A 27,218-nucleotide genomic window follows, 5' to 3' on the forward strand; every position below is an offset into this window, starting at 1 on the left:
AATGACAATAACTGGCATGGGTGGAATGCCCGTTCAGCCTGGATGCTTTAATTGACCTATGCATCAAGATCGACAACTACCTAACCAAAGGCTTCCATTTAAAAATTGGTACTCCCAGCTCCTGCCAGCTCTAGTCTCCAAATTACCCGTCCCTTCCTCATTGCTTGAACCCATGAAAGTTGACCAGGTCTGCCCCGCTTCTCCAATATGAAGAAGAATTAATATTGGGCATCTGGCCAATGCCAATACTGCAGCGAACTAGAGGTTGAATTAGCGCCCTTCCCCCTCTGCCTCAGGGCACTCCAACACTTATCTACTAATATCCAGGTAATGACAGATCAGTATCCAACACATCTCCAACTCCCTCTCTAGCTCTGGCATTCTGTGACACCCGACATGAGTATAGAGGTGCTAGTGGTCTTGAGTGCCTCAGGCAATTTCATGCATTTGGAGTTCATCTGGGCACACAATACCCCCACCCAGCAGAAGGACTCTCTTGAGTTAGTGAAGTCCATAGATGGGTCATTCAGGAGCAGTCACCCACCATTCAGCTCCCCTAGGAGGTAACAACTCTTCCAGGGCAACAAGAAGTCCTCTAGCTTGTGCTAATTCATACACCGTATTCACAAGTTGTCCTTGGCATCCCTTGGCTCATGCATCTGCTGGTAGTCAGGCACAGTATGCTTTGACTCTTCATCTTGCTGACAATCCTGTTTCTGGAGAGCTGACCTGGAACCCACAACCCTTGGCAGTTTACTTGGTCTTCCAGAGAATTCAGAGATGTGAAGAGAGGATCCAAAGGCAACCTGGCAACCCTCATGACCTCCTCAATGGCTCCAGGAATTCCTGTTTAAATATCAACACTATGCTGATGTGTTTACCCTGTCACCTCATCACAGCTATGATTGCCTAATTCACCTTCAGCAGTGAGCAGAGGTTCCCTTCATTTACATTTTCTCTCTCTCTAAAACCTGAACCGGCTCTGGAGCTACCTTGAGGGAATTACACTGCACACACGATATAATTTTTTTTTAGGGGGGAAAAATCTTATTGTTTTTTCAGGAAAAACTATTTGCTGAATTTGATCTGAATTTGCAAATAGTTTCAGTTGCACCAAAACTGCAGTTTTGGTGAATTTACTATTTGATTAAAAATTTTGATCAAGAAATGTACATGACAGTGAAAACAATTTTTTAGCCCTCATACATGTGTGTGTGTGTGTGTGTGTGTGTGTGTACGTATATATAAAAATATTAGGGCTGTTGATTAATCGCAGTTAACTTATGTGATTAACTCAAAAAAAGTAATCGTGATAAAAAAATTAGTCACCATTAATCACACTGTTACACAATAGAATGCTAATTGAAATGTATTAAATATTTTGGATGTTTTTCTTATTTTCAAATATATTGATTTCTATTACAACCGAGAAGACAAAATGTACAGTGCTCACTTTATATTATTTTATTACAAATATTTGCACTGTAAAAAAGATCAACAAAAGAAATAGTATTTTTTTGATTCACCTCATACAAGTACTGTAGTGCAATCTCTTTATCATGAAAGTGTAACTTACAAATGTATATATTTTTGTTACATACCTGCTCTCAAAAATAAAACAATGTAAAACTTTAGACCCTACAAGTCCACTCAGTCCTACTTGTTCAGCCAATCACTAAGACAAACAAGTTTGTTTACATCTACAGGAGATACTGCTGACTGCTTCTTATTCACCAGAAAGTGAGAACAGGCATTCACATGGCTCTTTTGTAGCCGGTATTGCAAGATATTTACATATAAACGTTGGTATGCCCCTTCATGCTTTGGCCACCATTCCAGAAGACATGCTTCCATGCTGATGATGCTTGATAAAAAAATGTGTTGATTAAATTTGTGACTGAACTCCTTGGGGAAGAATTGTTTGTCTCCTGTTCTGTTTTATCCATGTTCTGCCATATATTTCATGTTATAGCAGTCTTGGATGATGACCCAGCACATGTTCATTTTAAGAACACTTTCACAGCAGATTCGACAAAACACAAAGTAGGTACTGATGTGAGATTTCTAAAAATAGCTACAGCACTTGATCCAAGGCTTAAGAATCTGAAGTGCTGTCCCAAATCTGAGAGGGTCAGGGTGTGGAGCATGCTTTCAGAAGTCTTAAAAGAGCAACAGCCCGATGCTTAAACTACAGAACGCAAACCACCAAAATAGAAAATCAGCCTTCTGCTGGTGGCATATGACTCAAATGATGAAAATGAACATGCATCTGTCTGCTCTGCTTTGGATCGTTATCGAACATAACACATCATCAAGGGGGGAGGGATAGCTCAGTGGTTTGAGCATTGGCCTGCTAAACCCAGGGTTGTGAGTTCAATCCTTGAGGGGGCCATTTAGGGCTCTGGGGCAAAAATTGGGGATTGTTCCTGCTTTGAGCAGGGGGTTGGACTAGATGATCTCCTGAGGTTCCTTCCAACCCTGATACTCTATGAATCAGCATGGATGCATGTCCTCTGGAATGGTGGTTGAAGAATGAAGGGACATATGAATCTTTAGCACATCTGGCACATAAATATCTTACAACACCGCCTACAACAATGCCATACAAACACCTGTTCTCACTTCAGGTAACATTGTAAACAAGAAGCGGGCAGCATTATCTCCTGCAAATGTAAACAAACTTGGTTGTCTGAGTGATTGGCTGAAGTAGGACTGAATGGACTTGTAGGCACTAAAGTTTTACATTGTTTTATTTTTGAATGCAGTTATTTTTTGTTCATAATTCTACATTTCTAAATTCAACTTTCATGATAGAGATTGTACTACAGTACTTGTAGTAGGTGAATTGAAAAATACTATTTCTTTTGTTTTTACAGTGCAAATACTTGTAATCAAAAATAAATATAAAGTGAGCACTGTACACTTTGTATTCTCTGTTGTAATTGAAATCAATATATTTGAACATGTAGAAAATATCAAAAATATTTTTAAAAATGGTATTCTATTGTATTGTTGTTTAACAATGTGATTATTTTTTAATTGCTTGACAGCCCTAGTATATATAGATGTTTAATTTTGCATGTCATATTATTGTGGGTGTCTATCCCATACAGAAAAACAATACAAATGAATGACTAAGTCCAATCCTGCTTTCAAAATTCTCATTCAATTCAATGAATGCTTGGCACAAGTAAGGACTTCAGTATCAAGCAGGTTGTAGCCCCATGTGTGCTGTAACTAGATGTTTCTATGCGACACTTTGTATTTTCTCAGTATTTACTTGTATTGTTACTGATTTTGGCTACAGACATGCAGTATGCTAACTGTGTCTAGTGAAGATTATGGGAGTTGAGTGAATTCATCTCCTTGGCAAATATGGTCAGCACCTCTTAAGAGAATGTCTTAAAAATTACTCTTTGTTTTTTCATCATCTTCTAAATTTAAACAAACTCAGGACTGTACCTTTGGTACAAAAGAACCACTACTAATTGGCAATACAAACCATTATTCCTTAGAAATAGATAATTATTTCTTTAGTCCTTCATACATAGTATTTTTTTTAAGTGAGAGAGCTATCTTAGACTCATCCGTCTTCCTCTAGTTCTAATGCCAGTTGGATGAACACATCTCTTGATGGGAGTGGGAATTACCAGTGATCCTCCTTTTCCTGTTTGCATCTAGAAGATGCTCATGATCCCAGTAAGGGTTTCAGATATACAGGCTACATCTTAAAGAGTGATAGTTTACGTAATTTCTCCTCTTTTTCTAACCAACAAATACAGGCAAAGCATAGTCAGGAAAAGGCTTACTTACACTTTTTGTGCGTTTTAAGTCAGTCCTCCTTCAGCTAAAACTAGAACAGGTATTGATTCTCAATTTATATTTTGCAATACAAATGGAGAATGAACACATGTCCTGTGTAGTAATTGAGCTGGAGAGGGATTTAACATCCAAAATATTGATTAGAATCTGCTTACTTATGCACCATTGATTTTGAACTGCAGTTAATCTCCTTATCTGAAACACTGTGGTTTCTTTCTATATGAAGTTGAGACTCGCATTCTAATAATTGTCTAACCGTGATTTCATGTTGCTTCTACATCAAACACACATGCACTTGGCAAGCTCAAGGTATCATCCTTTCTGGTATCCATCTTAATGTAGCACTTTTTTTTTTTTGGATATTGTAATTGGATGTAATATGATTTTATTCAACACCTAGAGAAATATAGAGCGGGTGCTCAGGTCAAAGCTTCATGCTGCTCAAGCTAAAGCAGGACTGGCAGGTGTCAGTACCTATCCCTGTAAATAGTAGCTAGTGAACTGTGAGCCATTTATCAAGTCTGTCTTCGAAGTTAGGTTAGAACTTGGGAAATATAAGAAGTCAGAGAATCTAGGAAATTATACCATGGTAATCTGATGAAATATAGGTGAGATAAAAAGTGCCAGCTCAGTACTAATCTGGTACATATAATAGACCCTGAGACAAACATTCTGGAACGTGCTTCCTCAAACAAAAGGCCAATTCAGATATTTTTTCCAGTGTTGGTTCTTGGTTATAATTTTCAGTAAGCAGTGTTCAGTGCATTAACCTGAACGTGATGTTTTTTCCTGACAGATAATTGTGATGATCAGCTGGTGTCTGCCTTGCCTCAGTCTTCATTCAGCAGTTCATCAGAGCTGTCTAGCAGTCATAGTCCTGGATTTGCAAGGCTTAATCGAAGAGATGGTGAGTCTATTTTCTGTTGATTTCTGCTTTATTTCCTCATTTTTTCCAAAGCATTTGATTACATAGAAAAAGTAAATGAGGGTCAGTGAGTATTTTCAACATTATCTTTTATAGAATGTTGAAATGATAAAGAGTGAGCATGTATTTCTTTAAAAAATGTGTTTAAGGTTTTAGGAAATATAAGATTTTTATCACTACGATTTAGACCACTGTGTCATATACAAGTATTGAGGAGAGGTGTGGACATAACTGCATACAGACTACTGGAGGAGTTTTGGTAATTTCATTTAATACTAATAGTAGATGAAGCTGAACTGATTCAGAAAATCTATTTGGTTAAGCATCCAAATGTTTGGATACTTGAATTCATGAAATTGGACTGGAAATTTCCCAAGAAAAGGCTTTTTCATTAGTTTTCTAGTATCTTTGTTTCTATCATTAACTTCAAGGATTACGCTTGATAAGAACATTTCCAACACGTCTGTTTTCAATATATATATAATATATTTGCACTTCCTTATATCTGCCAGGAATGAAAACAGACGTGTTGGAAATGTTCTTATGGAGTGTAATCCTTGAAGTTAATGATAGAAACAGAGATTTATATCTATATATATCTATATATACGCACCAATATGGGGGCAAGTGGATATCCATTGGTAATATATGTTACCTGGTTGGGAATATGAGTAATTGCAAGAGGTCATTGAAAAATGGATAAAACTATCATGAAAAGATTTATGAAAATATTTTGTTTTGTGGAAATTCAAAATTTTGATGAAAATTCAAATTTTAATGTCTTTGACCATCTAATAATGACTCCATATGCATTCACCTAACCTACATTGGAAGCTAATGACAAACTGCAACTACTGATATTTAGAGCCTTTTTTTTAGTGAAGGACAGCAGACAGTTGCAGTTTAGGTGAGCATGCAATTGTGCCTCTATATTTGCATGCAAAATACTAGGAATTATGCAAGCAAATGTAGGTGTGCAAATATGTACTGAAATCTTGCCTCTTGTAATGACAGCGTGTCCTTTATATCTACCCAATTTCCATACCTAATTCTTATATATGTTTTCCATATCAGTTTGGTCAAATTCTGGAATTAAAGCATACAAATGGACTTTACAGTACATCTTATTGTTTGTTTAAAATGCAGTTAAAATTAGAAATTTTTTTAGAAACAACTTTGCTGAATTATTGCTGGAAGATTTATTTAATTTAGAACTTGTAACAGAGGATCCAGAAAATATTTTCTTTAACTGCTATTTAACTAACTACAGTATAATTTTAAATGATCTATTGTGTCATGAAAAGGAAATTGTCTGAGAGAAGAGAAATTTTTGTAATTACTGTAAACACATTTTCTGTTGCTAATGACAAAAATCTATTAAAATACTTTGTGTGAAGGACAACTATTCTGAAGCTTTTTGACAATATCTGTGACATGATATGAATTCTTTGTCTAGAAAGAAAAATGAGTTAGACATTCATTCAAGGACAAATCACTGTTGACATTGTGTTGTACTAATTGCATATTAGTAATGACTAATTACACTCAAAAGCCAAAATAAAAAATAAACATAAGTATTTAGGGTATTGAAGAGAGAAAACCAAACTTTGAAATACCACGAAATTGCAGTAATCAACCTCATTAGGCATGTATCCAGGAACTCAGTCATTCTTGTCAATAATGCACTCAAAGCAATTTTTCTTTTTTCCTGTGTGCCAAGGTGGTTCTTGATCTTACCATCAAAGTGCTACTGATGAGGAAGAACAAAAACCTTCAAAAAAGATTTTAAGTAGCAATAAAGTGGAATGATGCAACGTGGAGTTATTGGTAAACAAAAGCCCATTGGCAGAAGTAGCTAAGAATATTTCTTTTTATAATTACTTTGTAGGGACCAAACTCTTAGTTAAGCTAAAAATATAAGTGAACAACAGCATTTTTTATTGTCTCTAAACAAGATTGCCTCAAGATTAAAACTAGACTGTGACTTGGACTACACTCATGTGCAAGTCTAAAGATAGAGTAAGAGTCCACCTTACACTCCTCTGTGATCTACCTGAACCTTGGTAGCAGGTGCATAAGAGTAAGCAAGGCTACTCACCTGCTTACTCTCTTCCTGGGGCAGATGGGCAAGCAATAGGCAGAGTAGCTGAGCCAGTTTGGGGTAGGAGATAGGAATTTTCTGCTGCTCTGTGGCTGTACTAAATTACTACCCCTGGCAGCAAAGAATAAGCAGTGAAGAAACTGTGGCCCAGATGTGTGCCTCTCTGAGGCCACGTCTACACTACCCGCCGGATCGGCAGGTCATGATCGATCTATCGAGGATTGATTTATCACGTCTAGTGTAGATGCGATAAATCGATCCCCGATCGCTCTGCTGTCGACTCTGGAACTCCATCACGTGAGAGGCGGAAGCGGAGTCGACGGGAGAGCGGTGGTGGCCATTGATCCCACACTGTGAGGACATGAAGTAAGTGATTCTAAGTCGATCTAAGATACGTCGACTTCAGCTACACTATTCTTGTAGCTGAAGTTGTGTATCTGAGATTGATTCATCCCCCACCCCCAGTGTAGACCAGGCCTGAGTCTCCATGCATTCCAGGGCTACACCTGGGCGGTACCTAAAATCACAATCTAGCCCTTAGTAATACGGCATTATTTCAGACACTTAAAAAAAGCTCTGGTTATTAAGAAGCACTCAAATGCATTCAACTCACCCTATCTATTTAATAAGAATTTACATATATTGATAAGTATGTAAGATAAGTGTTAATAATACTTGATACTTCCAGAGAGCTTTCTATCCTTGGATCTCCATGGTACATTGGAACTCATGTTGCACTCTGAAACGATTTATAGTGAAGTAGAATGAAAGTCCCAAATTGCTTCATTACAACATTGTGTAAATTGTAAATTTAATTAGTGTGAACCTCTGCTTAGAATAAAGTTGTTAAAATAAAATGACTTCATTATAAGAGGGATCGACTGTGTTCTGAAGTGTTCCTAAGGATGCTTACCTTAGGACCTTACTTTGCATTGCTTTGTGAGAAGATGGCAGGATTGTCTCAATAAGGTGCACTCCCAAGAGTGTTAATTCATTTAGCTATATCTCTTAAACTATGAAATCTATCAGCATCATAGTAGAATGCATTATTACTTTTAAAATTGCCTTTGCCTTCCTCCTCCCTAATGTGCTCAGGCATTAGTAATGATCATAGCTTTACCTCTGGCATCTTTCTATTACACATATATCCAAAGCAGTGGGTTGTCTAATTAGAAGATTGCTAGCTCTCTGCCTACTCGTTCTTTACCTCTGAGGGTCACAGTACCCAGCACGATACAGATCTGAATGTCTCATTCATCCATTATGCTCAGACATTTTGTTGATATAGTAGTTCATGACCAGACAACTTGTTTAGCCACCTTTACATGGCATGATCCAACTCCCCCTGGAGATGGAGGGGAAAAAATCTTAAAATGCCCTCTAGCCTTCTATAAATTAGCTTTAATCTATGTTTCCTTTTTGAGTGTTGTAAGGATTCAGTATTAAGGCTGGGCCACTAGTGAATATTTTTTCCCACTAACAGGTTCACAATTTCTAGATCAGGATTTGACTTTTTTTTAACTTCTGTGTGTACTTTTCAATGAACATTTCTGTAACAATATTTTGTAGGTGACCATATAAGGAAGATAATTTAATCAGGAAATATAAGTATATATTCATGAATATGTGTGTTTGCAGACAAATGAGTTTATTCACACAGGAAATGTTTGCCAAGCCAATGTTTGGAGTTAGGAGTGCAGGGGCTGGGAGTCAGAGAGACTAGGAGAATGAGAAAGCCATTGATTTTTAAAAGGCAGCAACTCTGAATGGACAACATTTAGGGGAGATTAGATGGGATAGAAGAGTGGAAACTGAAGCACCTGAAAAGTCTCTTTAACTGGGGGCATTTTGTACATGTTCCAGCCTGAGAACATGCAGGAAGTGTTTGCAGTTTGGCTAAGTATTGAGGCAGGAATCAATGCTTGGGGACAATGATCTGTGATACAGCAGGGCCAGGGAGCAGTGGGAGAGTGGTCATATTGAGTGCCAGGAAGTGGGCTCAACCAGAGGTTCTGGAGGAGCTGGAAGAGGGGCTGCAACCTGGCGCACTGCAGATAGATATGGGCCAGGGTCTCCCTCACACTGCAAAAATGGGAAGCGGCGGTAAGAGAGGTGAACTGCTCCAGGTACACACCCGTGCTCATGGCTCCATGAAGGAGCCACCAGCTAATGTCCCTGGTGGGCCTGGAACCAAGATGGAATACAGACTGGCCCACTGGGGTCCCTCACCCTCTGCAGCTGGTAGAAGGTATCAGGGCAGGACATGAGGTTGGGGAAATGAAGAGTATGGAGCACAAGCGTGTAAAGATGGTCCTATGGTGCGGTTTGGAAGTGAACCAGCTGCAAAGCATGCAGCCGGCTCGGGGTACGAAGGGGTGGGGGCCGAGAGGGCTCACGGGGCAGGGGCCTGATGAAGAGATCCGGATGGCCTGGGGTGAGGCCGGGCGGGGGATACCCTCTTGCAGGACCCACTTGAGGAAAGACTGAGAATAAGGCTTCCTCCACCTCCCAAAGTATGTGCCGAGCGTGGAGAGCCCCATGCGCCAGCCAAGTGCATAGGGATCCACCCAGACTCCCCAGTTGTAGTCCAGGAGGTCTCTGATCCTGGGGTGGGAGAGTAGTCGAGGGGAGATATATAAGCCCTTGGCTAATTAAGGCATGGTTCCCTGTAGTCTAGGGAAGGTTACTACAGGTTAATTGGAGCAGCTGTAGTCAATTAAGGCCCTGTCAGGAACCTAGTAAAAAAAACCCTGCTTCAGGCAGACAGTGTGTGCAAGCAAGGAGAGAGGACTGGAGTTTGGAGGTGTGTTGCTGAGAACTGAAAGACCAGAGAAAGGGAGACCCTGCCCCAAGCATCCAGGACTGAGGGTAACCTTATGCAAGGGGGAAGAAACGCACATGGCTTGACAGGGGTTGGGACTCAGAGTGAGGAGCAAACCCAGACCTCTTCCCTGCTTCCCTACTCTACCACCTTCCCAGGCCACTAGCTGGGCCCTTGGCACCCCAGATGCAAGGGGTGGTGTCCTAGCCCCCCCACCAAGGAAAAACGTGGGATCCACCATACCAACATTGGCCATTTTGCCACATGTTGTATGGCATAGTCTCTATGCCGCACAGGAACAGTTATTCACAGGGATTCTGTTGCTATATGGGTGCCTGCCGATGTGAACTAAAAAAGGCTGCTGACTGGGAGTCTTGCTACCATCAGGAAGAACTGTGGGGCCAGCAAGTAGTAACACAAGTTTGAGACAAAAGGGTCCAGGGTAATATTCACAGCTGCAAGGTGGTGGTGGAGGGGTTTATCTATGTAGCTGCTTTTATGCCTCTTGTCACTGGTGTATCTGAATATCTATATTTGAGGTTCTTGTTTCTGCAACATGTATTCAGCAGGTGGAGTAAGCCAAAGGTGTGGATCTCTGCTGGGCACACATTGGGCAAGAGGGAGAAGGTGCTTGTAGACCAGGAACAGCTTCTGCAGGGGGAGAGAAGATGCTGCTGTAACAGCAGCGAATCAAGAGGAACTACAAAAGACTAATGCCAAACTCTAGGCATCTAGAAAAAAAATGGTAGCAGCTGACAGAGAAGTAAGAGAGCCCAACTGTAGCCAGCATGCTTGGTATCAAACTCATATCAACACTTATTTGACTAATACCATGGAGATTGGGGCTGCTCTCCATGATGCTCTTCTTGTTTTCTATATGCTACAGTCTACATGCTGCTTTTGATAAGCAGGTTACCTTGATGATGGTTGGGCCAAAGAGGTAGATACTGCTATTTCCCTTGTTTGTCCTTGGATTCTTCTTCTGGTCATGGGCTATTGAAGTGGGTATTGTTACCTTTCCTGATGGTAATAGACACCAACTGGAACAAGGCCACCCAGCATTATTATTTGTGGCTCAACCTAAAGAAAAATATTACAGATGAACTGGCATGGGTGTAATGCCTGCCGGCATGGGTGCCTTAGTCAACCAATGCAACAAGATAGATGATCGCCTGACAAAACGCAGCCAAGAAAAAAGATCGTTCTCCTGGTTCTGCCAGCCCTGCCAACTCTAGACGATGGCATCAAATTACACAGATTGCACAGTGATGTTTGAATATCAAAACTAGCAATGACAAGTTTACAAAGAACTCATAGGCCAAAATATATTAGTAAAACCCATTCACCAAACAATTAAAAAGCGCAAACAAAAATGTAAAAACAAATGTGATCACTTTTCAGACAATAAGCAGTTAGAAGAAAAGTCCAAATCCAACAAATTTGTTTGTAATAAATAGTGACAAAAGACAAATAATTACACTGGTTTTATAAACAAATAGGTTGACAGTCCTCAGAAGATAATTAAAATGGGCTTACTTTTTCAATTTTATTAGCATGCAAATAAAATTCATTAAGACTGATCTCTTGCATTGATACAAGCTGTAAGAAAATGAAGGTAGAATGAAAATGATGCAATCTGATGGAAATCTTGGTGCTTTTATAAATTAACAGCAAATCTAAGTTGATCCAGCTAACAGCAAAGCTTGTACCTCTGTGACTTACCTGACTTGAATAGGTGAAATAAAGACAAAGAGGTGATATAAATCATTAATGTTTGAATTGGGTTGAATAAATGAATGCTACAATGACTAATACAAAATAGAGGCTCAGGATGATGCATATTAATGCATTGAGAGTGAGACATTCCTGTCACCTTTTATTTTCAAGACAGGAAATGCTACCCCTGCATTACTGGACTGATTAGTTCTTCAAATTAGAATAATCATCAATGATTTTTCAAGAGACTAACCTCAAACAGGCTTTAGTTTCATAATATAGCTTCAGTGTCTATATGCCAAATATTTTAAGTATGCTTAGGATGACATGAAAGCAACTACTAGAGACCTGATATGCAATCTTGACTCAGTTGAAGTCAATGGGAGTTTTGCAAATGTGCAAATAATGGAAAAAATCATTCACAAATGTGAATTGAAACTTAATTTAAGGTCCTCTTATTTGCACCCTTTTTATATGCTTTTCATAATTATTTCTGGAAACAAAGTTTTGTTCCTACAACTGTTCCTGAAACATAATTTTCAACTCCACAGCCAAAATCCATTGAGTAACCTAAAATGTGTTTCAGCTGGAACGGATTAGTTTAGAATTTTATTTGTGAGGTTAGTAAAGGAGGATACATGACAGTGCAGAGGAGAGTCAGGGCTATATAGAGAGCTAGTTTATTACCTGCTTGTGCCAACTTCATAGCCGTTGTAAAGGGCAAGACTCCTCCAACCTGCAAATTCGGTGAAAGGCAGATGATGAGTTTAAGGTGGGCACTTCAGCTCACTGTAGAAATTGAGTGGAGGAGGTTCCTTATGAACAGGGACCAGGGAGATTGCCTCAAAGGTAGCAGCATCGGCCTGTTACAGCAGCTGGTAGGATTAATTCATTCATCCACATTTCTACATCTTTCTAGTGGGGCTTGTTACCTTGTAAATCCTTTGGGGCTGTTTCTCCACCTACAGACTGAGAAGAAGAGAGCTGGGAGCACGTGGGGTCTGTAGGAGGGTTTCTATCAGTAAAGGTAGATTACTCAAATGTCCATACAAATGAACACAAAAGGACCATAATAAGATCAGATCAAAATACATTTTCAAATATGAATGAAATTTGTTTATGCTATTCCTTAATCTGTACTCTAACATAGTACAATGAAATGCAGTTTTGACCCACTCCTGCTGCCTTTATCTCTACATATTGCTATTTACCCTTTCAGACATTTTAAAGCTAAGAATACACTTTTTTCCCTCAGTAAAGTCTGTGTCACTGTACAATACTTTAATTAGTTATCAGAAATCTTCAGAAGGTTCTGATAAGAATCTGACTGCAAGAAGGAGTTTTCTGTCATTAAAGAGTTCAGGGAGAAGCCCCTTTTATTTGTACATAGCATCTGAGGGGAGGCGTATTTACACATTTTGAGAGGGGTAAGGCAAGAGCTTGTAATTCATGAACTGTTTTGGGCCTGCAAGCTGTGTCCTTTTATCTGGGCTCAGAAAAGAATCTTGTTGACATTTTGAGAAGATTTTACCTATCTCATGTGGTGGCGTGTTTACAGTAGTAACTGGGGATAAATATTTGTATTTTAATAATAAGAAATCTAGGGACATTCTCAAATGATAAACTTTGGTTAGAGAGAGTTACTACTGAAAGTGTGATTGTCAAGGTTCCTCCCCCACTCTGAACTCTAGGGTACAGATCTGGGGACCTGCATGAAAACCTCCTAAGCTTACTTTCACCAGCTTAGCTTAAAACTTCCCCAAGGTACAAATTAATTGTATCCTTTGTCCCTGGATCGCCAATGCCACCACCAAACTAACTGGGTTTACTGGGAAACGTAGTTTGGATACGTCTTTCCCCCCAAAATCCTCCCAACCCTTGCACCCCACTTCCTGGGGAAGGTTTGGTAAAAATCCTCACCAATTTGCATAGGTGACCACAGACCCAAACCCTTGGATCTGAGAACAATGAAAAAGCATTCAGTTTTCTTACAAGAAGACTTTTAATAGAAGTAAAGAAATCACCTCTGTAAAATCAGGATGGTAGATACCTTACAGGGTAATTAGATTCAAAACATAGAGAATCCCTCTAGGCAAAACCTTAAGTTACAAAAAAGACACACAGACAGGAATAGTCATTCTATTCAGCACAACTATTTTCTCAGCCATTTAAAGAGATCATAATCTAACACATACCTAGCTAGATTACTTACTAAAGTTCTAAGACTCCATTCCTGTTCTATCCCCAGCAAAAGCAGCATACCGACAGCCACAGACCCTTTGTTTCTCTCCCTCCTCCCAGCTTTTGAAAGTATCTTGTCTCCTCATTGGTCATTTTGGTCAGGTGCCAGTGAGGTTACCTTTAGCTTTTTAACCCTTTACAGGTGAGAGGATTTTTCCTCTGGCCAGGAGGGATTTTAAAGGGGTTTCCCCTTCCCTTTATATTTATGACAGTGATTAAACCATTAAAGCACACCATTTTAACGAAAATTCTACAATCAAACCACAAACCAAAACAGTCATATCCTGAACCCTCTAATTGACGGCCTGGAAACAAACAGGTAAATTTTAACATACCATTGAAATCAATGGGAGTTAAGTGTTAGGCAGTTAGAAAATCTCACTCAAGGGTATGTCTATATGAACAGCACTGCAGCTGTATAGGTACAGCTGCACTGCAGCAGCTCATCTGTTGGCATAAAAAAACCCACCTCCATGCGTGGCATAAGCTATGTCAGTGGGAGAAGCTCTTCTGCTGACAGCACTGTGCACGCGCACGCTTATGTTGGTATAACTTATGTCATTCAGGGGAGTGGTATATTCACATCCCTGATCAACATAATTTTGCCGACATAGGCTGTAGTGTTGACGTAACCTGAGTGACTATCTGCATCTTTAGGCACCTAAACATCTTTGTAAATCTGTCCCTAAATCACGGCTCGAAAATGGGATTTAAGCGATTAAGTAATGTGGGCATTTTTGAATATTTTACCCTCCATAAAAGTAGTAGGCTCACTGTGTCCCAGTCAACCACCGTTTGAAGTATGAATAATGTAAATTGAATGTTTACATCCTCTTGAAATGGACTGTGTCCTGTCCTGGTGCTATATGACAGATTAGAAATAAAACACTCTACAATTCCCTTGTGTACCAGTCACCATTATTAATTTATATAGTGTACATATAATTACACAGAATTAAATTTTATAAATTGCTGCATATACATCACACTTCATTAGATTTCTTAAATTACTTTCCAGGGGGAAAACTCCTAGTTGTAACCTAGTTCAGGTCGACTGATAATGAGTTGGGGGGGGTGTTGAAATGTGACTTCCAGCTAGTGCAAGCCACATCACTCAGCAGTTTGGGACACATTTAATTGGTCTCTAGACAATTTAAAGAACAAAGGTCTCTGTCCACCACTCAAATGTCATTTCTGAGAGAGAGAGGGAAACAAAAAAACCCTGAAATCATTAATTTATGTTTAGGACAAACAGTTCTCAGTTAAGAATCCAGTTTCAGGTTTAGATTCTTTGCAAGGTGTTATGGATGGGGTGAGGGAGGAAGAGAGCAATTAGTATTAGATTATGAAGAATACCAAAGAAGAAACAGAAATGTGGAGCAAAATAAGATGAAAGGGATAGAAAAGGAAGCATAAGGGGACAAAGTATGATTTTAAAAAATATTTTATACAAAGTATTTATTGTAACATATAACTATTATAAAATTTACAATTGCATGCTGTGACACTTTAAGACAGGAACCCCCAGCTGCATTTCCCTTCAGAACTGCCGTGAACAGTGGGATTTGCAGTAAAGTCATCCTTGATTCTTTAGGAACACTAGTACTTCAGAGTTGGCTAAGAAGGGAGTTTAATTGACTTCCAGACAGATTGTAGTGAATGCAGTGAGTGGAAAGTGTAGGGTAGAGAAAGTGGATGATTGGTGGTGTTATACAGAGCAACAGAAGGAAGTGCACTTAAGGCCTTGTGTCCATCAGTGGTTCTCAACCAAGGGTATGCACACCCTTGGGGTTACGCAGAGATCTTCCAGTGAGTACATGAACTCATCTAGACATTTGCCTAGTTTTATAACAGGCTACATAAAAAGCACTAGTGAAGTGAGTACAAACTAAAATTTCATATGTACGACTTGATTATACTGCTCTATGTACTGTACACTGAAATGTAAATACAGTATTGATATTCCAGTTGTTTTATTTCATAATTATATGGTAAAATGATAAAGCAAGCAATTTTTCAGTAATAGTGCACTGTGACACTTTACTTTTATGTCTTATTTTGTAAGCAAGTCGATTTTAAGTTAGGTGAAACTTGTGGGTACGCAAGACAAATCAGACTCCTGAAAGAGGTACAGTAGTCTGGAAAGGGTGAGAGCCACTGATATACATTGTAGATTAGCCCCATTTACAGCTATCAGTGACTAGCCACTGGTGCAGTTTCACTGTTATAAACTTCTAGTGTAGAAAACAAAGCTGCTGTTTGCGTGAATTAGAGCTCACTTTTGATTGGAACCAGGGTAAACTGCCCCAATGTGAATTGCAGTTTATAGTAGTTTACCTTGTCTATAACATAGGCTTGCACTCGTGCAGCTACTATAGTGGCTGGTCCTGATGGCTGAAATTAAGGCAAATCTTCAGTGTAGACAAGGTCTAAGTAGAACTAGTAATATCAAAAGTATTGGGAGGTGAGCAAGTGAAATGTCAGTTAAGATTTTTCATAGACAAATAGATTGACATGTTGGTGGGTGGTGATGTCTTGAAGAGAAGTAGAACTAATCTGAGTGGCATCAGTGGCATTTTTCAGCAAAACACTTAAACACATGCATAACTTTAAACACAACGTAGTCCCATTGACTAGATTGAGATCTATATCCGATATTCAAGCGTATGTGCACACGCACACACAATTGGAGTCCAAAGTGTTGCTTATTGCAAGAACAGAAAGTGATAACATTGGAACTAGTGGCTAGGATACAATCCAGAACCTGTTGTGGTCAATGAAAAGGATTCCCATTTACTTCAATAGGCTTTGGTTTGGCACCTTAAAGAACAACTCTCTTGTGCTAGTTGATTTTTAAAGACTACAAATGATATTGAAAACTGGAAAAAAAAAAGTGAAATAAGACCGTTGTAAACTTTTTTATTAGAGCAGAATCTCATTAATTTCAGTCATGGCAGGGAGACCCATTGCAAATGTCTAAATTTTGCAAATGAGCACTTAAGTGAATCAATACAATAATACAAGAAAAGTACATTATCAAATATACAAAAAGGTACTTTGTTCAATTATTTTCAGTTATAATTCAGTTTTAATTATTTATTTAATTATTTGTTTAAACATTCTCTGGTGTATTTTGTATAATTAAGGAAGTCTTAGTAATAGACCAACTCACAACAGCTTTTGATATTAAATCTTGGCTGAGATGTGGGGAGCAGGGTTGCCAGGTGTCTGGTTTTCAACCGGAAAGTCCGGTTGAAGAGGGAACCTGGAAATGTCTGGTCAGATGTACTGACTGGACACTAGAAGTCCAGTTACCAGGGGTGAAGGCATATTGGCAGCCTGTCGCCCAGCTCTGAAGTGGGCGCCCACTTTGAGAAGCACAGTTTATAGGGCTGTGGCAGAGTGCAGGGACCCATGGTGAGCAGGGTAAGCAGTTCCCAGTGGGCATGGAACATTCCCAGGGCGGGAAGAAACATGAACCGCCCCACCAATCAGCACTTCTCCTGGCCGTGCTCTCAGGCACCTGTGGGGTGTGGATGGCTGAAGCAGGTGGGGAAGGGGGCTGCCATGCAAGCAATGCAGAGGGAGGCGCAGCGTGCCGTGCAGGAGGGCTGTGTCCTAGCTTGGCAGTGGGCTGCCTGGCTGCTCCTATGTGGCTGCAGCGCACTTCTGACTTGCACCCTAAGGTGGTCTGCTGGAGCTGGGGTTTGCAAGTCACTTGGGGCTGCTCACACTGGAGTTGAGGTGGGAGATCAGCAAGCGATGGTGGGAGCGGGGAGAGGCGGAGCAGGGGTCTGGTTTTCAGATATTAGAAAGCTGGCCACCCTAGTGGGGGAGAGGGACATGGTTTTGTCCCCTCCTCCCCTCCCCCCCTTTTTTAAAAAAAGATTATAAAGTGTGAAGATCGTCAAGGGTCAGATTAGCAGATCTCTATTGATAATTCAGATTTGTGATAATTGCCATATCAAAAACTAATGCATTCTGGCTCAATTCAGCGTGGGGGTTATGCTGTGTCCTGCTGATGTAAAACTGGTCTCCTAATAGATAAAACTGTGATGGCATGCAGTGCTTGCAGACTCTTGCTGTGGTGAGGGGTGTTGCAGCTGCCCAGCACAATCTCAAAAGTGAGCAATGCTGGATGGAGATGGGAAATACTAAATTGGCATTTTGATGCACATCCTTGGGCAGTCTCTCTCTCTTGTGGAGCTCTGATAGTGCACTCACAACTATGTAAAGTGTCGCTCTTCTGATAGGATACTCAAGGGACAGTGGCAGAACAAGCACCATGCATCTTTCTATGGGGTGACTTGTTTTGGGTACAGCTGGCATGTCTCCTTTATGTTACTGCCTCTAAAACTATGCTGAGGCAGCTTTACTATTACTATTTAAATATTTATGTATTTGTGGTTGTTTTAAGGTCACTGTTGTCAGGCTGGTGAATACTCTGCTGCAGCAGAATAATTAGAGGTTAAGGGAGATTGTAAAGACACTGAGAGGGCCTTAAAAAGATCTCCTTAGGTTCAATATAAATTTCCTTAAAAAGGCCAGAAAACCAATTCGATACTCCTTAGTGACAGGAACAGCTTCAGTGGATAGGTGTTTTTGAATAAAACAAATGCAAAAAACACGGCTGAAGTTCAGAAGGCTGAGAGTGAAGAAAATATTGGAGAAATTTATCACTTACCAGTAGGAAATAGTTATTTGTGTTTTTCTTCTCACCTTTTACCACAAACTATTTTTCATAGGATATTCAGTGAAGCACTTACACACCTTTAAATGTCAGTACAATATTTTACATTCAAAAGCAATATGATAGCTCTAGGGTGTGCATTGGTTAATGAGCCATTAAGAGTTCAAATACACATTTTGGCTTTGTTACTCATAATGTTCTTGGGCAATATATGTCCTGTTGTTTTTGCTAAATTCTTCATTAAAATATTGTCTTAAGGCCTTTGCATCAATGTCTTCTCACAAATGATAATCTTTCCTTGTTAGTTGCAGAATAGCACTTTGGGTTTGGCCAATAAATATAGGAAACTCATCTTTTATCTTACTTTGATATTTAATTAACTCTCCAGAGTCCTACTAAGAACTAAAACAGGAGATTTGGTCTCTATAAAATAATAAAAAACAAAAAAAGGTAAGACTTTGTTCTGTACTGATATGGGTCTTTCCTCCCTTGAAATGTGAGATTCCATCAAAAATTTCATAAAGAGCTATAGCTTAAAACATATTAAATCTAAAAGTAGTACTACTCTCTTGTTTTAAAGTGGCCACTGGTTGGCAGAAGAGTCCAGTCTTCCTATTGGTTTAGAAGAGTAATTGTTGTTGAAGGAAACAGTGATACAGGAATAAATCTTCCATCTCATTAAACCTTGATGGCTATTGAACATGGCTTCACTTCTTCAAATTGCAACTATTATAGGATAACTACACTGAATTATTAGAATCTAAGTATTCTGGCTGCCTCTTCATCTTATGCTTACAAAGTGTAACAAATCCGTGGCCATGTACATGTAAGATACAGTTTTAGTAAACTGCACACATTTAGCAAAGAGATCAGAATGAAGAACTTTCAGCTCCACATAAATATGCCTCTCCCATGTGAACTAAAACACACGGAGGCTGGATTCATGCCATTGGTTTTTCTGCAGTTACACCAGGGATGAATTGACCCAGTTGTATTTTAAATAGGGGTAGTTCAAGGTCTTTGTTTTTTATAAGATAGTAGTGTATAAACTTGCCCTCCAGAATTCTAACATTATTCTTTTTGAAATCCTCTTTCAAAATGACAATCTCCCTATATAAACAGAAAGATCAGCCTGGGCTATTAGTATATTCTGTCTTGTTTCTTAAATAATATCAGTAATAATAGTTTAAAAATCCATTGTGTAGGAGCAATTTCACCAGCTCTGAGAAGCATTTTCTATTTATGCTCATATGACTAGTTTCTATGCCATTTCACATAGCCAGCTGCTTGAGTTTGATATAAACTTGATTTTGAAATTGGTAGGCTTAAAAGAATAGTCTTGTAACAACAACTCAGGAAGAACCCAGGAATGAAATGGCCCATTAAAGCCATATATTTCACAACTCAATGCACTATTTACTGTGCTTCCTAAAATGATTGTTTCAGCCACTGGAGAACTAGAGATGGCTTTGACTCAATTTTTTTTTTTTTATAAAAGACTGGAAAAGGTTTTTGCAAAGATCTTGAAACATTTTCACCATTTAAACTTTCCCAGGATGGAGTGACTAGTAGTACGTAAACATTTTTAAATTAAGTCATCACTCGTGGAAGAGAATCTGGAAATATATTAAAAGGAATCTTGGTATTTCAGTTTCTTAAAGAGGGATCTCTGTCCTCAGCCTTTACATTACCTATGCAACTTTAATTACCCCCTGCACGCGCACACACACACATACCACCTCCACTATCACCAGTACATGTGCATTGTGATAAGTCTTTAATTACATGACCACAAACTATTCTTTCCATTGGACCTCTGTCTCATTCAGTGCACAGGATGGACCTATCTGGGGATGAATTGGGATTGCGGGCTGAAGGAGGGAGTAATGCCATCATGTGGCCTCATATTGACACCCACGTGTCATCAGTGGGGTTGGAACCTTTAGTTCTTCGAGTAAATGTCAGTGTGGACCCCACTGTAAGTGTGGATGTGCCTCATGTACGTGAGATTGGAATTATTTTTGAATAGCCATGTACCTCAGGGTCATGCATGTTCCCTGTGTCCCCTTATGCTCCTGTAAATGGCAGGAGAACCACAGACATCCCTCTATTCTCTCTTGCCACCCATGCAGAAAAATGGGACCCAGTCAGTGTCTGACCTGCCGTTGTCTTCAGAGACCCTAAACCAATTCTTAATCTGTTTGGTGAAGAAACCTTATCTTCACACTTTCACCTAAAGAATGCTGCTTATTTAAAAGCAGGGTGGTGGGGGGGAATGATGATCCATGATAGGGGCAGCATAAAGAAAGCAAGGAAAATGCTGGCAGAATCAGCATTGACCATACTGATGCTGACCATTTCAACATCGTGAATGCCGCAGCACTGATGACTACAGCTCCTGTACTGCTGCATCCACACCAATGACCAGGCAGGAAATCACGATATATGCTTGCTCATAAATGGAATGTCAACTGAGTCAGACTGAGCTTAAACATAGTTCCAAGAGTGATAGGGGGTCTGAGAGAGAGGACACAAGACAAAGCCCCTAAGCAATCAGGCAGAACAAGTGACCCAGCACTGATCCTGGTACTGAAGCCCATAATGGAGCTGACCAAGGACCTGAAATATACAGTAAAGACATCCATATCTCCTCTGAAGTCATTCCTAGTACCACAGAGGCAACAGGCACTGGACCCAGTACTGGCTCCGTACCACTCTATGGCACTGCTTTTTGAACAGACGATACACTCCTGCTCACCACTGCCAACATATTCCTTCCTGCAGCTATTGAGCAGCGATTTCTTTCCCTTGCCATCAGAGAGCAACTTAAAGGAAGGTATTGGGGATCCTCTTTTTCAGAAGGCCACTCCAAATGGCACTGGCCTAGCAATTTCAACCAGGATACATATGGCATGTCACTGTGGCCACATTGGCCTTACTGGCAACTGTCCATCCACATGTCGATAAGCAAGTCACCTTCCTGAATTTCTAGGAAAAGGAAGAGTTCATGCTTCTCAGTGGATTCTTAAGCATGATGACCTTAAGGTCTTCCAGGACCTCCTATCCCAAATTGTGAAGACCCTGGACACTGAGACTGTGTTCCTACAAGAAAAGCCTCATACACTTTATAACATTCTGAGCATAACATTCTCTATCAGAATCCTTCTCATTAATGAAGGGATCCTGGAAACATCCAAATGGCTATGGCAGATCCCAGCCACTCTTCCAAGTGTTTGAAGAAAAAGTATCAGGTGCTCCCAAAAGTTTTAAGCACTTTTATTCCCATTCAAATCTAGGGTCCTTGGTCATCTCGGCAGTGCAAGAAAAATTGAAGTCCACTAAGAGAACTCCTAAGGACAAGGGCCTAAATTTTTAAAGATATTTAGGTTTACTGTACTCAGAATTGCAAAGCCTAACTGATTTAGTAAAAGACCAGACAGCCCCACCTCACATTGTCACAGAACTGAGTTGATGGAAGGCACCCAGAAATGTTTGCGGGGTACTATTCTTTGTCCCCTCCCTGACAAAGACTTTAATCATAAATGCAGCAGGTACAGATTGGGGAGGCCACCTGGACCATCTACAAATGCAAGGCACTTGATCTGCAGAAGACATGGGGTATCACATCCATGTCCTGGAGCTCACAACCATCAAACTAGCCTACATTGTCTTCATACTTGCTCTTCAAAACTCCACAGTGCAGATGTTGTTGGGCAATATCTCCATGATGCTCTACATAAATGATCCAGGTGGTACAAGCTCATATCTCTTCATGGAAGCTGCCAAGCTCTGGACACCATGCTAGCAATATGGGATAACCCTGATAGCTCCTGAATGTCAACAATCACCTGGCAGACTTTCTGAGCAGAAAATCTGCCCTGCCACCACTCATGAGTTGTCACTGTGGAGATCCATCACACAGTCTATATTCCAGTGATGGGGACTGCAGTGATAGGTCTGTTTGCCACTGATGGCAACACCAAAAGACAGAACTCTTGTTCCATAGAGGATGAGAGTCTGGGGTCGTTACCAGACACCTACCTTGCACAGTGGTCCCAAGACCCCTTGTATGCTTTGACACTGATTCCCTTGAACTCCAGGGTGTGCTCCAAAATCAAGAGACAGAGCAAGTTCTGGCTAACAGACAGTAGACAGATGTCCATCCAGCTTTTGATCCAGCTCCAAGGCTGCTTGGACCTGATTTCGCAACACCATGGCCAGATACTCCATTCAGACCCAAAGTCATTGCACGTGATGGTGGGCCTCAAATTGGCTGGTGTAGGGACCAGGGCATGGGTGGTCATACCTAATGTCAGGAGTCAGAAGCCTGGAACCAGAGCCACAGTCAGATTCAGGTGCCACACCAAAGGTCAGAGATGGAGACAGTGTCAAGTGCCAGACCAGGGGTTGAAACCAGAGTCGTCTGTATAGGGAATAGGAGCAGGGATCTGGAGTGAAGCAGGAAAGCAAAAAGAAGGAATAGACGGTCATCTGGGATAAGGAAGGCAGGAATCAGGAACAGACAGGAAGGCAGGGTTCAGGAGCCTAGCAAGTAGGCAGGGTCAGTAGTTGCAGCTAGCCAGAAATTCACTTAGTTTCTTAGACAACTTCCTCTGCCTCTTTCTGGTTTAAGTAGTATTCCCAGCCAGTTAGTGGGGCTGGATGTCTCTCCCAATCAGGAGTTTGGTGAGCAGGGCCTTTTGTGATCTCGAACTTGGCTAGCCCTCTACTCCACTGGTTCAGGTGAGCTGCTGGGTGGCAGTCATGGTCTCAGCATGGCTTGGAGACATGTTGGCCTGGGTTTGAGATCTGCAAGCCCTTATAGCTAGTTCTGTACTATGGACAGAGAACTGTTCTTACAGAAAATTCTAATGCAGAACAGGAAAACGTCTACCAGAAAAACATAGTCATCCTAATGTAAGAGGTTCTTGATATGGGCAGATCACCATAGTCTAGATCTGGTCCTGGCCCCATTACCGAAGACCCTTGATGACATATTGTACTGAAATCAGGCAGCTTTTCACTCAGCTCCATTAAGGTCCTCCTCACAACATTCTTCACCTTTATCTTTTCAAACCCAATGGTACCAAAATATATCAGAGTTATCGGACACTGGTCACAGAATCTGCTTCTTCCTGGGACCTCAGTTTAGTTCTTCTGAGACTCCCCTTGAGCTTCTCTCAGAATTTTCCTTACAAGCCTCAGTCTGAAGACAGTATTTCTAGTAGCTATCATTTTGCCAGGGGAGTGAATGAGCTTCATGTACTTATGACAGAACGTCCCATAAAATATTCCCGAAGGGTAGGAGAGAAGACCCTTTTGTTTGTGTGGACGTTTGTTACCCTGAAAGGGGTTGAGTTTTGGTTAGTGACTTGGTGGAAGGGCTAAGTCACATCACCCACTCCAACTTGTGTGCAGTTTGGAGGACAAAATTAAGGCACAGAGAAGCTGCAGTGCCATGTTTGCGAGCAGGGGGTGCTATGGGGCAGCCATGCCTGTACCAGTGGTCTAACTGCTATAGGATGAGACACAGCCACAATGTATTAACATGGGTTACAGAATTTCATACTTTGGCTTGTTCCTTCTGGAAGACTGGGAAAGTGGTGAGACTTGATTCCATTAGAGACCTGAATACTATTCCCAATTCTATCTCAGTGCAAGCTCTCATATATCTTATCTGTGAAATGGGTAAATTATAATTGCCCTCCACAAGGCAGCAGCATGAGGCTTTGATTTACAATGAGGATTGTGAAGTGCCCAAAAACATTAACCACAGGAAGTGCTGGGACCAGAACTCATAGTCTGTGGACTTGCAGTTTGTCTCATAGACCAAAGGTTATTGGGGAGGACGGAGGGAGTTGAAGTCATTTTAGAGGTTTGCTTTCTCAAAATTTGTGAAGGCTAGAAGTTTTGCATCATCTCAAGACTGCCTGCAGTGAGGCCAAAAGTGCATTAGTCATGATAAAATTGTGAGGCCTTGTCATAAATATAAAGGGAAGGGTAAACACCTTTAAATCCCTCCTGGCCAGAGGAAAAACCCTTTCACCTGTAAAGGGTTAAGAAGCTAAGACAACCTCGCTGGCACAGAGCAAACCATCGGCTCTCAGCTCTTCTAATCGATCCAGGTTTGTTGTAGAAAGAGGACTTTTATACAAGGAAACTCTCTCTGGTGGACACCAGGAAGACTGGCATCCTCAGAGACAGTTAGTAGTTCCAACTAAGTACTGGGTAAAGCTCTTGAGATTAGCCCACGATCATCCTAGTGGCCATGCTGGGGTGAATAGGACCAAAGACCATTTGGGGAGGTCATTCCACTTGGAGGGAATGGGCAAGGATGTTTCTACCTAAGTCCGGTCTTGTGAGGTATGCCAAAGAGTGGGAAAACCCCAAGACCAGGTCAAAGCCCCTCCAGCCACACCCCATCATTGAGGTTCCATTTCAGTGAGTAGCTATGGATATTCTGGGTCTTTTTCCGAAAAAGACACCCAGAGGAAAGCAGTACATACTGACTTTCATGAATTTTGCCACCCGATGGCCGGAAGCAGTAGCTCTAAGCAACACCAGGCCTAAAAGTGTGTGCCAGGCACTAGCAGACATTTTTGCCAGGGTAGGTTGGCCCTCCGACATCCTCACAGATGCAGGAACTAATTTCCTGGCAGGAACTATGGAAAGCCTTTGGGAAGCTCATGGGGTGAATCACTTGGTTGCCACCCCTTACCATCATCAAACAAATGGCCTGGTGGAGAAACTTAATGGGACTTTGGGGGCCATGATACATAAATTTGTAAATGAGCACTCCAATGATTGTGACCTAGTGTTGCAGCAGTTGCTCTTTGCCTACAGAGCTGTACCACATCCCAGTTTAGGGTTTTCACCATTTGAACTTGTATATGGCTGTGAGGTTAAGGGGCCATTACAGTTGGTGAAGCAGCAATGGGAGGGATTTACACCTTCTCCAGGAACTAACATTCTGGACTTTGTAACCAACCTACAAAACACCCTCAGAACCTCTTTAGCTCTTGCTAAAGAAAACCTAAAGGATGCTCAAAGAGCAAACAGTCTGGTATGATAAACATGCCAGAGAGCATTCCTTCAAAGTAGGGGACCAGGTCATGGTCTTAAAGGCGCTCCAGGCCCATAAAATGGAAGCATCATGGGAAGGGCCATTCACGGTCCAGGAGCGCCTGGGAGCTGTTAATTATCTCATAGCATTCTCCACCTCCAACCGAAAGCCGAAGGTTTACCATATTAATTCTCTAAAGCCCTTTTATTCCAGAGAATTAAAGGTTTGTCAGTTTACAGCCCAGGGAGGAGATGACGCTGAGTGGCCTGAAGGTGTCTACTACAAAGGGAAAGTGCTGGTGGCATGGAAGAGGTGATCCTCTCCATGACCCTTGGGCATATGCAGTGACAACAGATCAAGGAGTTGTGCACTAGCTACGCGCCGACGTTCTCAGCCACCCCAGGACTGACTGAACGGGCATACCACTCCATTGACACAGGTAATGCTCACCCAATTAAAGTACAACCTTACCAGGTGTCTCCTCAAGCTAAAACTGCTATAGAACGGGAGATCCAGAATATGCTACAGATGGGTGTAATCTGCCCCTTTGGCAGTGCATGGGATTCTCAGTGGTTCTAGTTCCCAAACCAGATGGGGAGATACATTTTTGCGTGGACTACCGTAAGGTAAATGCTGTAACTTGCCCAGACAACTATCCAATACCATGCACAGATGAACTATCAGAGAAACTGGGATGGGCCCATTTCATCTCTTCCTTGGACTTAACCAAGGGGTACTGGCAGGTACCGCTAGATGAATCCGCCAAGGAAAGGTCAGCCTTCACCACACATGTAGGGCTGTATGAATTTAATGTACTCCCTTTCGGGCTGCGGAATGCACCCGCCATCTTCCGAAGACTTGTAGATGGTCTCCTAGTGGGATTAGGAGAATATGCAGTCACCTACCTTGACGATATGGCCATATTTTCGGATTCCTGGGCAGAAAACCTGGAACATCTACAAAAAGTCTTTGAGTGCATAAGGGAGGCAGGACTAACTGTTAAGGCTAAGAAGTGTCAAATAGGCCTAAACAGAGTGACTACCTTCGACACCAGCTGGGTCAAGGAACTATCAACCCCCTACAGGCCAAAGTGGATGCTATTCAAAAGTGGCCTGTCCCAAAGTCAAAGAAACAGATCCAGTCCTTCTTAGGCTTGGCTGGATATTACAGGCAATTTGTACCACAATACAGCCAAATCGCCGCCCCACTGACAGACCTAACCAAAAAGAAGCAGTCAGATGCCGTTCAGTGGACCCAAGAGTGTCAGAGGGCCTTTAACCAGCTTAAAGCGACACTCATGTCTGACCCTGTACTAAGGGCCCCAGACTTTGACAAACCGTTCCTAGTAACCACAGATGCGTCCAAGCGTGGTGTGGGAGCAGATTTAATGCAGGAAGGACCGGATCAAGAATTCCACCCTGTAGTGTTTCTCAGCAAGAAGCTGTCTGAGAGGGAAAGCAACTGGTCAGTCAGTGAAAAAGAATGTTACGTCATTGTCTTTGCTCTGGAAAAGCTACGCCCATACATTTGGGGACAGCGTTTCCACCTGCAAACCGACCATGCTGCGCTAGAGTGGCTTCATACCGCCACGGGAAACAACAACAAAAAACTTATTCGGTGGAGTTTAGCTCTCCAAGATTTTGATTTCAACATACAGCACATCTCAGGAGCTTCTAAGAAAGTGGCTGATGCACTCTCCCATGACAGTTTCCCAGAATCAACTGGTTAAAATCGTCCTTGAGATGTGAAAAATATTGTTAGTCTTTATATACTTGGTAGTATATTTAGAGGTGCATGTGTCTTATTAACTCTGTTTTCTCCTAGAGCTTCAGGAAGAAA

At 41.2% G+C, this 27,218-nt stretch overlaps 1 protein-coding gene across 5 annotated transcripts in view; it reads left to right on the plus strand.

Annotated features, from left to right (window-relative positions):
• Positions 1 to 27,218, plus strand: part of CNTNAP4 (contactin associated protein family member 4) — a 310,922-nt gene that overhangs the window by 40,784 nt on the left and 242,920 nt on the right. For all 5 annotated transcript variants that reach the window (XM_073344939.2, XM_073344938.2, XM_073344935.2 and 2 more), the window contains one exon: positions 4,619 to 4,729. In XM_073344939.2, the coding sequence (XP_073201040.1) occupies positions 4,619 to 4,729 (111 nt within the window). The remainder of the gene's footprint in view (positions 1 to 4,618; positions 4,730 to 27,218) is intronic.

This window comes from Lepidochelys kempii, chromosome 5, assembly GCF_965140285.1.
Source record: "Lepidochelys kempii isolate rLepKem1 chromosome 5, rLepKem1.hap1, whole genome shotgun sequence".
Classification (NCBI taxonomy): Eukaryota; Metazoa; Chordata; order Testudines; family Cheloniidae; genus Lepidochelys; species Lepidochelys kempii.